The 12,764-nt window shown below is 36.8% G+C and overlaps 1 protein-coding gene across 1 annotated transcript in view; it reads right to left on the reverse strand.

The window, feature by feature from the left end:
- Window positions 1-12,764, reverse strand: part of LOC134291115 (protein disconnected-like) — a 71,560-nt gene that overhangs the window by 17,172 nt on the left and 41,624 nt on the right. The window contains exon 2 of the mRNA XM_062858437.1: window positions 4,731-6,112. Within this exon, the coding sequence (XP_062714421.1) occupies window positions 4,731-5,814 (1,084 nt within the window). The 5' untranslated portion in view covers window positions 5,815-6,112. The remainder of the gene's footprint in view (window positions 1-4,730; window positions 6,113-12,764) is intronic.

Below are 12,764 nucleotides of genomic sequence, written 5' to 3' on the forward strand. Positions count from 1 at the left end.
TTTAACGATTGAAGCTCATGCCTAAGCATAATTTATTATACTTTTGCTGATCTTGAACATTAAAATCAAATAAACCTCTTCAAAATGACAAAAACTTTAAAAATCACGTGAAAAATCGAAAATGATGTAAAACTGCTTATCATTGCTAAGGTTTTCTCGTAAGTTAGTTTCAAATTATTACAAGTTTTACACCCATAATAACCAATAAAGAACGTAGAAGAATATATTTGACCGAAAAAAAAATGAGTTTTGAAAATAATTTTAACATAATCAGACCTTGGGGGTAAAATGGACAATCGGTTCAAATTTCATTTTTTTACGAACTCCAGAATCATCAGCCGTCATACATATCGTAAGATAGATGAACTAAACAGTTATAAAATAGTTATTTATGCAACAAGTTGCAAAATGATGATTTTTTCAGCACGAGTCGTACATTTATCCAACGAGGCTTGCCGAGTTGGATAAATACGACGAGTGCTGAAAAAATCGAGTTTTGCAACGAGTTGCATACAAAGTTTTTTGTAATTGCAAAAAAAAATACCCATCCAGTATAATCCTTGGTATAATCTTGCTACACATACATATATCAATACGAACCACGTGGCAGCATTCATGCGCGTCAGCGTGGTGCTTTTGTTTGATCAGGTAGGCTATGATAGGGTAGGTGTCAGAAATTTGCAAACTCCCGTCGTCGTCGTCGTACCGCAACCGCAGCTTGGGCAAGAGCAAAAGTAGCTTCAGCTGCTGCTTCTACGCCTGATCTGCAGTCTTAATCTGAATCTGGATAGTCCTGATTCAGATTCGAGCTCATTAGAGGATGTAGAAGTAGTAGCTGTGTCTACGGTAGCCTCAAAAGTTATCGAAAAGTGGGCTCTGGCAAAGGTGTCGAAAAGTGCTACTTTTCAGCACTCTTAAGAGTGCCGAAAAGTAGTACTTTTCGGCACTTTTGTTTTAGTGAAGAAAAGTAGGCCGTTTCAACGTTACAACCGCGAGTGAAAAGTAGGGGAAAACGCAACGCAATTACAAAAAAAATATTTTATATCAACAAAATATAATTTTCATCCAAAACAGTGCTTGTTTTTCACACTGTTTTTATAATAATTATTTGAGTGTGTTTCAAAATTTGTATTAAAAGTTTGCAAACAACAAAATAAAGGTTTTGTATGAAATTTGATAGTTTGTAGTTAAAAGCATAGAAACAATATGCTGCTACATAGGTTTTAACGAATTGTTCATTTTACCCCATCGATTGCCCATTTTACCCCCCCCCCCATCGATTTTTTCACTATTTTTGATGCATGTTTTGGCGAAGAAAATAATCTAAGAAAACAATATTTTTAAATGCAATCCCTTGCATGGTTTTTAGAGTATATCATTACCTTCCATGTTACTCGGAAGATCAAATGGATTTTGCCGCATTTCCACTGGAAACGACCAAAATGCTTAGGTCGTCCACTGTACCCCCACAACCCCAATATGTAACGGATAACTAATTTTGAATCAATTTTCATAGTTCGGCTAGTTTTTATGGAATATTGTATAGTTACACAGTTAATAATACAGTATACGTTCGGTCGGTGCAAACGGTTTAAGGTTGAAGGATTCGTTCGTCATTGACATATTCGTCATCATTTAAATTTCAAAAGCAGTTTTCTTGTTCAAAGCTTAAAATTCCGCAGTGAAAATGTATTCACTGTATTGCAGATACAGAATGGAGTACAATGAATAAATTTTCAATGCAAACATTCAAGTTTTGAGCGAGAAAACTGCTTTTGAATCAATGATGACGATTTTGTTAATGATGAATCCTTCAACCTTAACTGCAATGCTTTTTAACTGCAAGTCCGGTAAATGCAACAAATTTGCATTTATCGCACCGCCAAACGTCAAAATGGTGCGCCATGTTAGCCCAAATGAACAGTCGGATCACGTTCACGGTTATTTATTTTCGTTTGACAACTTGTTGACATCTGTTAGTCATTGTAGTTATCGAATTTTGTTCGTTAAGTGAAACGTAAATATGTTGCAGTTATCGAACGTCTACTGTAATTCCTTCAGAGGACTGGCGTTTGTTTCAAAAAATCGTTCAGACAAAGTGAACCAAGTACCGTAAACTGGGGTCAAATTGATCACTTCAAAACAACTTTTGCTGATAACTTGAGTACCAATTCAAATATTTTCAAAAGAATTTCTGAAAAATCAGTACTGGGTGAACCTCTATAAAACTACGTGATACAATTTTGGTTCAACAAATTTTAACATAAAGTTAAATAACTTGGAACCTAAAAATATTACATACAACTAAACATCAGTTAAAATTCAAAATTGCCATTTCCACTTAATTTTGACCTTCTGAACTCGAATAACGCGTCAAAACTCTTACGACTTGTGAATTCGGCTGTAAATGAGCATGAGCATAGATGACCGCACAATAGGTAGTTGCTACTCCGTGATTGACCAGAGCAATTGAAATTGCACAAAGAATCAATGAATAGAGCTTGGGACTAACTTACTATTCTCAATGTACACAGTTCGAGAGCTATCAACTTTAGTAAGGTCAATAACGGCGCCGGCCACGTCCTTACGGTCATCGAGGATGGGAGGAAAGACATACGTTGTTATAAAGACCGCGAATCGCTGCATCTCCACGTTTGTCTCAGGAAGGAATTTTTGTTAGTAGGGTAGGACACATTGCATTGTCAGTAGGGTGTCCCAAAATTGCACATGGTCAACAGGCTTGGGGGCTCACCCTGCAAATGATAGCTAAGGGTGTTAGAAACAAACTTTTTATGACGGCAACTTTCAGAAATGACGTTTATAGGTCGCCTCAGCGAGATTTTTGAAAAATGGCAATTTTTCGTAATAAATATCATACAAATATTTTTTACCGTACAAAATTGGCAATACCCACCATTTTTATATTTTTTACAGCTTCATATAGATCCAAACTACTTGGGAAAAATAATTTACTACATGTTTTGCAGGTAACTTTTTGACACTAAATTTTTGAATTTACTGAAATTTGTCATGTTTTGTTATACTATGAATTTTACCCATCATTAAAAGTATCTCAACCTAATGCAAATTTAAAACGTTTTCCATAGAAAGATTGGAAATTTTATAGGCAAAAACTTTGCCGAAGACAGCATGGCGTTTTTTTCTATCCGTTTTAAAGTTATTCACGATTTACTTTTTGGTGAAATTTGAATTTTTAGGTATTTTTTCTAAAAATGTCACATAAGAACTGTCCAAAAACACTTACCAAGTTAAAAAAAAAATCATGTGTGCTCAACAAGTTTTTGTCTTGAATGTGTGTAGGAGTCAGTCTGGGAGTCACCTATGATTGGTGATATGATTTGACAATGTATCAATATACACAAACCGCCGTTAACAACCGACCACTTTTCGACGCATAAACAAGCCAAAAAGAAAATTCTATCGCGCGTCTCCACTCCACTAGGGAGCAGAAACCTTTAGTCTATTCCACACAGAAATACACTGAATGCGACTCACTTTTCGGCGCCCGGATTTTTTCCTCGACCGGCGAGCCCGAACTAACACTTTTCACTGGTGATTAAAAAACTGTTAAAAAGCTAAATTAACTTTTGAAATTGACACGTAAATGCCTGAAGGTAGACAATTTCCTATGAAATAAGTGAGTTTAGCCGCATTAAATTACTTTTCATAGAAAATCTAATAGTTTAATAACTGATTCTTGTCTAGAATAGATTCAATCCATTACAATACAGGTTCCAATAAAAATATTAACACAGAAATTTCACTGGTAGTGGTAATCAGCTGTTCAGTACTATCGGTTTCATCGAAGTAAGAAACACATTAAAAAACCTTGAAAAAGGTAATGTAAGACTAACTTTTTATGAAATCTGAAAAGTCCTCACTCATCTCTAGGCTTACATGAACTGAATGAGGTAAGAACTTCATGATCATAAATACGTAGAGAAGCTGCTAGAAAGGAATTACATGCTAATTCCCTACAGATCAATTTCACACCAATGATCAATTTGACCCAGATTTACGGTACACAATTCTTAAATAACCGGTAAAATCATTTTTTTTTTTCATGAAACGGGTAGTGGTACATTTCAATATGATGCCCAACATCTAGTAAACAAACATATTTTGATTTGGAAAGGATTACGAAGAATATGGTAATTTCAACTATTTTTCTTAGAGACACGTGGTTCACGAAATGCCACAATATGCTTCAATACGATGCTCTGTAGAATACGATATTGAACATGATTTTTTACGTGCTTTCTTGATCAATAATTATCACAAAATGCGTAAGGGAATGATGGTTTGGAAACGTATTATATTTTGATGATAAACTATTTTGATTGTTGGATTTAAATTAATACATATTTTTTTTTACTCTGTTGGTCCACTCTGACTGCACACTATTATCGATTTTCGCAGTTCAATCAAAAGAAAACTGTGCTATAACTGCCGTTAATTGTAACATTAAGTAAATAAGGTTAATGTTCCAGGTAGCTAACGAAATTCTTAATTAAATGCCCTAAAAATCTGATTTTCGTCAATTTTGTTACTTGGCCCCTCTGACTTAACGGCGACCAAGTATACCAGGATTGAAATTACTTAAAAAAGAAATTGCAGATCAGAGTTGATAATTTACCTAAATCAAACCTGTAAACGTCATGTTTCTCTATTCAATGCCATCTCCTGAAATCTCCCCACCAAATGCTTACCTTTAAACTTGTCCCGATTATGATTCTGCGCGTGATGATGGTGTGCCGCCGCTGCTGCCGCCATCGCCAAATGATGATGATGATGGTGGTGGTGTGAATGCGGATGGTGTTGCTGATGCGGATGCTGCTGATGGTGTTGATGCTGGTGTTGTGGTGGGTGGGAATGGTGATTGGCCAAATGATGCGACGACGATCCGGGCCCGGACTGTGATGGCGTCGTCAGATGGTGTCCCGAAGCTAGCGCCTGTGGGTGGTGGAGATGGACGGATGCGTTGGGTGTGCCAACGGTGACGCCGCCACCGCCACTGCCACCCCCTCCGGATGGGTGGTGAAATTGATGTGCGGCGAAGCCACCGGCGGCACTTCCATGAATGTGGTGCAGTGTTTGCAGAGCGGTTAGGCTGGGCGAGGATTGCGATATGTGATGACCGAGATGGGATTGGGCGGGCTCTAGACCGGAAGCGACGGCGTCCGTTAGCGGGTCGGAATCTTTCGAGATTCGAAGCTGGAATGCCGACGCTGTGTCGCTGTGGTTGTTCAGCGATAGGTTCATGACGTCGCTGAAGGCACCATGGCCGTCGGCTTCCTGTTTCTTCTTCAGGCCGAGGATGGCCGCTATCGTGAAGGACTTTCCAATCCCGTCGGCATCGAGCGGTGTCGTGCTGCTCGGAGTGTGATTGTCGCTTCTGGAGGCATCTAGGTTCTCCTCGTCGCATCCGTCGTCAACGTCCGCGTCTTGGTCGTCGTCATCGTCGTCAATGATGTCGATGTTGTTATTTTCCGCATCGCTGCTCTGGTTGGTATCGGTATTCTCGATATCCAGACTATTCCCACCTCCGCCGCCCACCAAATTGGGATGCTTATTGCATTCGTCATCGCTTGCAAGGATGTTATTATTGAGTAGATTCAGATCTTCCAATCCATGCTTTTGATGATGATGGTGGTGGTGGTGGTGTTGGTCCAGGGCGGCGGCTGCAGCAGCTGCAGCGGCCGCCGCCGCTGCCGCCGTGGCATGCGAGTTGTGTAAGTTGAGAAAATGTGTCAAAGGATTCGTGTGGTATTTCGCCGGTTGGTGGTGAATCATTGCTAATTTACTACTCGCCAACTTTCCGATAATGAAGACGACGCACACTCCTATCTCTATGGAGAGCTGGACAACTTAATTATAATGGGGGGCAAAACTATTCGCAACCCCTTCTCTCGCGGCCACCCACAATCCGGACCGGACCAGACCGGACCCAAAAGACGTTGAATCCTTCTCGTCCTACCCGATGATGAGGGTCAACTTCATTTGAGAATTTACACTAATGGGATGGAAACTTTTCTTCTTTTTTTTTTCTTCTCCGGATTTAGTCGTTCAATGAAGCGAAGACATTCTGATCCTGGAACGAAACATTAGAGAGAAGAGGGAGCATGGCATCAGAATACAGTAAAAAAGGCAGCAAGGGGAGACTTGGTGGATTCAATCGTTTTGAAATGAGATGTGTTCTGTAAATTTGTTTGTTAAAACCTAAAAATTCTGAAGGAGGGAGATTTCTTTCTCTGATTTCCTTTCGAAATATTTCTTAAAAAGTCACAACATTTTCCAGCCCAAAACACACATTCCGAGCAGAAGAGCATACCTTACAAATACCATGCGAAGATCAATATGTGCTCTAATACCTAAAATTTTTATTGTTGCGTTATTCTACGAAATGCTATGAGAATATCACAATAACAGTTGGAGGTGTTGAACAGAGTTTGATAATGAGGTAGATGTAGTATTTGATGGTTTAGCAGTGAAAATATCCTAAGAACAAGATTTGCTTTTACATCATGAAGTCATCGAACAAATGGAACATTTGTTATTGTGGAGCGAACCTGGTGTGATGGTTAGCACACTTGACTATCACGCCGAGGACCTGGGATCGAATCCCACTCCCGTTCTTCCTTCGGATGGAAAGTAAAGCGTGGGCCCCGAGATGAACTAGCCTAGGGCTAAAAATCTCGTTAATACAGATAAAAAAAAGAAATGTTATTTGTTTGTTATGCAATAACTTTGGGATAACAACCCGAGCAGGAATAAATAACTGCCACATAACTGGAGCATACCAAAGTCAGGTATCATATCAAGACAAGGTATTGGTCGGTTATCCAGGTATTGAAAAAATCTTATTTTGGTATTTTGTAGGTATTGATACAATACATCAACGAGTTATTGGTTTGGTGTTGAGCTGAGAGAGAGGAGACAGCTCACTGACAGCCACGATGTTTACGTTTCTTCTTCTTACTTCTCTTTACATTTTTTTTGCGCTGCACAATGGTTTGAAAATATATTGTTGGTCAAAAATGATTAGCATATTGAGTTTGCCACGACAAAGCATGGAAAATAAATTGCGCTCATTGAGGGAACCTGACCATCATTAATTTAACATATGCGATCACAACAAACGGAGCGAAATTTTAATAAAATCATTTGGATATTTGGCCACTACGCACCACCAATGTGCGATTTTAGCTCGGTTTTCGGTGACAGTTTGTGACAGGTCCTCCGTGACATTAGGTAGCACGCAATCGAAGCCAGCTGTCTCCTCTCTCTCAGGTGTTGAGGACTGCTTGAGGTATTATTCAATTATGGAAAAATCGCTATTTGTATGGAAAAACCGCCAATTATTATTTAGGTATTGCCATACCTGATGTCATTATTCACGCGTTATGCACAGAATACACACCAGTTATTATTTTAGGTATTTTACCTCTTATGCAGGGCTACTTAATACCTCATTCAGGTTGTAGGTATTCGGTTTTCCATAACTTAGTTAGTTATTCTTCAGCTATTTTCTCCTGCTCGGGAATCACAGCACTTGAAATTTTAGATATGCATTCATTATTGAAATAACAAGACATGTTTTTTTCTAGGTGTTATTTATACAAAATTTTGGTATACGTTTTTGTTATTTTGCCTCTTATTACCACCTAATAAAGGGCATATCAAGGTATGATAGTATTTAAGATAAACACCTTGATATGTTATTCTTTTGTTATTTTCTTCTGCTCGGGATATTGCTGTTGAAGGCTAGTTCACCATGGCCACGCAGGCCATAGCGAGGCTAGCTCCGTCGATACCTGTTTCTAAATTACAATGAAAATAAAACGCTAGACATCTTCCATCAAACTAGACGGCTGCCGACTGATACCTCAATCAACAACCGCCACACTCTTTATTCATTCCAGGTATATACAATTTGACTATCTTCTTTAATAACATCATACCTACGCCAACGAATCTACCTCGCTCCAACACTCCAAACTCGTACCTGAAGGTTCGACGCTACCCGAGCGTTCAACGCTACCTAACTTCCAACAATTGCGCCAAGTTTGACTCGATATTTTTCAGTTTGAAAAAGGTAAGGACTGTTGAATTTATAAAACGGACAACTTTGCAAGTCTATAAAAAAATGACGCCTAGTTCAAATTTAACCACCTTTGTTTCGTTTTTCAGTACATCATCTATCATTATGGTAATAATTTTTGAATCGAATAAAAAACGTTTTATTTTATAGAAAATCGGCCAGATGTAAAATGAGGTGAAATTTTTTATTGCTGAAAATTTGGAAAATAAATAAAATTACTGTTCACATATGGTATATCGTTTTTAATATCAGAAAACTAAGTGCCATGCTGCAGCAGCATGAGTAATAAACATTCTGGCGAAATTTAAACTCAATTGGAAAATTAGTTGTTGAGATATCAAAGTCTCAAGTCAGATTCAATTTTTTGAATAAAATTCCATTGTTAAGCAAAAAGGGCATGAAAATATTAAATAAACAATTATTTTATGCACTCAGTCGAAAGTAGGAATAATGTGGTTTCAAATGCAGAAAACCGCTTTTTAATAGCATTGCTGGTTTGGATACTGTGCGCCATTGCAGGTACAGTAATCAAAACAGTTTCGTTCTTTGAAGGTTCTTCCAAATAACAATGCAACCTTATGCAAAATTTAGCATAACAATGATGTTAGAAATGAAAACTTTACATCTAATTATTATTCAATAAGGCATACAATAGCATAGGACCAACTTTATGGAAAATAAATGATAACAAGATTCGCTAGAGTCGAAAAACTGCATTTATGGAGCAAAAAGTATGCAGTTTTTTACTATGACCATCTTTATGGATTACATTTTTGGTGAAGAATACTATTTAAAGTAAATTTTTCTTCTGTATCATTCAGAAAGCAATATTCTACTACTCTGGACAAATTTTCAGCCGAATCCGTTGTGCTTTTGCAACACAGGACTTGAATAAATATTTTTTCAATAATTACTATGAAAACAAGGCAACTCACTATATCAAGCTGGAGGCTGCCTTGTGCATTATTACTGACCAACTATTGAGCTTTACCTTAAGTAGAATAGTATGAGATTGCAATACATTGAAAACTTCACGAAAATGTGCATGTTAAATATGTGGAAAGTTATATCGAATTTTGAGAAATGGGTTTTTATTGATGTTTTACGAAAACCGCTTCAGTTCCACAATAAAGAACATTTTACTCAATGTTATATTTTTCCTACATTTGAAAATAGCTGTAGAAAGTTATGCAAAAAACTGATAATGATTTTATTGAAAAATAAAAAAAAATATCGCACAAGCAAGTTGTCCGTTTTATAAATGGAACAGTCCTTATTGATCATGTGCTGGATGTCTTGAATGATTTACTTTTGTATCAGCACCCCGAGCAAACTACGAAATCACATAACATGTTTTTATATCTTGTTTTGTTATTTGGGCATATTTATTCTGTTATGATCAAGCTATTGATAAAAGTCCATGAAAGAATATTTAATACCAGCTATTGCATAGAAAAACGATATAGTGTAACTCCGATTGTCGTAAAACTTGGTGGGTTCGTAGTTGTTCGAAAATGTTTAATTAGGCCCGTATTTTTTATTTCGTCATTAGGGTGACCAATTTTCAGATAGGGTGGCCCTAAAAATCAAAATTCTTAAAAACTAAAAATTTCAAAATATTATAACTTTTGAACCAACGGTTGCCAAACTAACATTCCTTCCCTTCCCTGGTTGACTGTAAGGACGTGGCCGGCGCCATTATTGGCCTAATAATGTTTGAGCTCTCGGACCGTATACATTGAAGAAGGTGCGCTAATCCCCATCGGTTGGTTCTCTGTGCAATTCCATCAGCTCTGGTCAATCATGGAGTAGCAAATAAGAAGTGTACGGTCATTAATAGTCATGCTCATGCTCATGATGCAGCTGATCATGACAGAGCATCCAATATCATTGCTTGGTTCATTGTCTTCGTTGGTACGTTACTTTTGCACTCTTATCTTTTTAAATGTACAATTTTGTCAGTTATTATCTGTTTTGATATCATCACTAATTTTGCTTTCGAATTATTATCAAAAGCTTTTTAAATTCAAAATTTGTTATTGATATACATATTTTCAAAATTCACTGTTATTAAGTTGTTATTGAAACTAACAAAACATGTTATTGTATTGCTTTTCCACGATTCTTTTTGTTACGGAATTTGGTATTTTGCCACTTATGACAGCCAAGTTTATGTCACAATAAGCCAAAATCCATGATATCCACTAAAATACTGTAAATTTAACGCTCAAACACCCATTTTTTTTATTTTAATATGAATATCATTTTTCGCAATCTAAAATCGATTTAAATATGTTTTGGAAGATTCTTTTTATTTCTCAATTTGGTTTTTGATTTTTCTAATTTTTATTTTTGAACATCCCCACACTTTCATATTTTCCCGGAAACCCTTTCCGTGATACGCCTTTTTTTGAGACGAAAACAATTTGAGATTTTATGATAACTGTTGAATATTTATATTTCAATATTTTTTTCATGGAAAATTTTATTTTACGTATAATTTTGAGGAATATAATTTAAGAGTGTGTTCATCTCCCTTAATCTATGTTACTATGATAGAATGATTTGGGAAAAAATAAAATGTGTTAATTGTAGCGATTAAATACAAAATAAACAATAACTTTCGAAAGGTGACTAAACCATCATTTTTTCAATGATTTTTAGAAAATGTAAATACGCTTCAAAAGACACCTAATACCATCTTGAGATATACAGAACAGTCCTAAATATCAGCCAGAAATATAAAAAATGGATTGTCCCCGAAACAAAAATTACGAAAGTGCTCAACCTATACCTTGTCTAAAGGCGGGGTTGGATATTAGAGGGTTAACTAGCAGTGCAGTTAACATTGCCAAAAATAACACAGCTCGTCAAAATTTTGAAAAAGTTTGTGTTATGGGATGGAAAAAAGGAACTAGGGTTCGGGACCCTAGAGCATCATAGTTAATTTTTTTTTTTTAATATTGGAACAGGATTCCACTGTTTATGACCAAAGTTTGTATGCAGAACTTTGACATGTGCATTAAAACTTGCAAACATTCAGGCGTTTTCAGTTTTTCATTCGTTTCGTTATTTTCGAACTTATTTTGATTGTTTTCTCATTAACGCAATTCTGGGGACATGAGGGGCTATAGGAATAAATGATTTTCTAGTTACTAAGCACAGACAAACAGACGTCTCTCTCTACTTACTTTCCATCGTTTTCTTTTTTAACAGATAGTTCAAATATTCTGGAGTTCGAAAATCTCTCACTCATGGCGCTCGCATCGCTTTCGCTCTTGTTTGACGTTTGCCCGCTACCACCCGCTACCATTAGCATTGGGCGATTATATTTTCGTGACGATGATTTTAATCGCATTTAGTTCCAAGTGATACGTCTGTTTGTCTTAGTAGTTTTTCAATGTTAAAAAAAAAAACAATATAAAGACAATACCTTGTATTTGCTTAAAAATCCTTTAAAAATCAATATTTTCTTGAAGACAGACTTGTTAGAGTCCCAAAATGGCCGCCACAATGGCCGCCTTTGGTACCTACTCATGATTTCGAGCGCACAAATCTCTTCGTAAACAACACCAGCGCACCTGATCTTCTTATTTTATGCTTATTACAAGTGAACAAGTACAGAATAATACAACGCACTGTTGTTTGAAGCTTGCTTCTTGAGTTTTGTGCGTCTGAAGTTCTGATGTGCTGTTGAAGCGGGATTTTAAGACATTTGTCCTTAAGGACAAACGTCTTCCCGTTTCAACAGGGCATCAGAACTTCAGACGCACAAATTTCAAGAAGCAAGCTTCAAACAACAGTAAATTTCATTATTCTATTCTTGCTCACTTGTAATAAGCTTAAAATAAGAAGATCAGGTGCGCTGGTTTTGTTTATGCAGAGATTTTTGCCCTCGAAATCGTGAGTAAATCTCAAAGACGGCCATTGTGGCGGCCATTTTGAGATTCTAACATGTCTGTCCTTAAGGTACCCATCAGACTTGCACCAGAATAAATCAAGAATATCTTTCAGACTGCCCTCCAGATACAAATAGTAAACTTAAACCATGTCTTGGTATTTTTATCAAAAGTACCCTCTATGGATTTAGATGAAAGTTACTTCATGAATTTGGCCAAGAGATCCCATTAGGGATTCTTTTAGGAGTTCCATCTGGAGATTCATCCTGGAGTACTTTCTGGAGGTTTCAATGAAAGTGCCTTCATGGAGTACACTAGGAGTTACTCCTGAAGATTCAACCAGTCTGTAAATTTGCAGGGAGTTTCTCCAGGAGTTTTTTTTTTGGTTTCCTTCTTGAACATTATTCTAGCAATTTTGTCTTAAATTTCATTGGAAATTCATGTTGTTTTATTTTCAAGAGTTACCTTTGTGAATTTCTTCAAATGTCTGAGGATTGCACCTCCAGGGATGCTTTTATAAATCTTAAGGAATGCTCCAAAAATTGTTTTTGTGGATTAAAAAGAAAGTTCCTTCTGGGAACTCCCATGTATTGTTTCTGGATATTCCTCTAAGGGTTATTCTGCGTATTCTTTCAGAAGTTCCTTATCGAGATTTTTTATAGAAGTTTCTTTAAAATTTCATCCTAAATTTTTTTAAGAGCTCCACTTGGGGATTCATCCTGGAATTGCTTTTTTGGATTTCG

Source organism: Aedes albopictus, chromosome 3 (assembly GCF_035046485.1).
Source record: "Aedes albopictus strain Foshan chromosome 3, AalbF5, whole genome shotgun sequence".
NCBI lineage: Eukaryota > Metazoa > Arthropoda > Insecta > Diptera > Culicidae > Aedes > Aedes albopictus.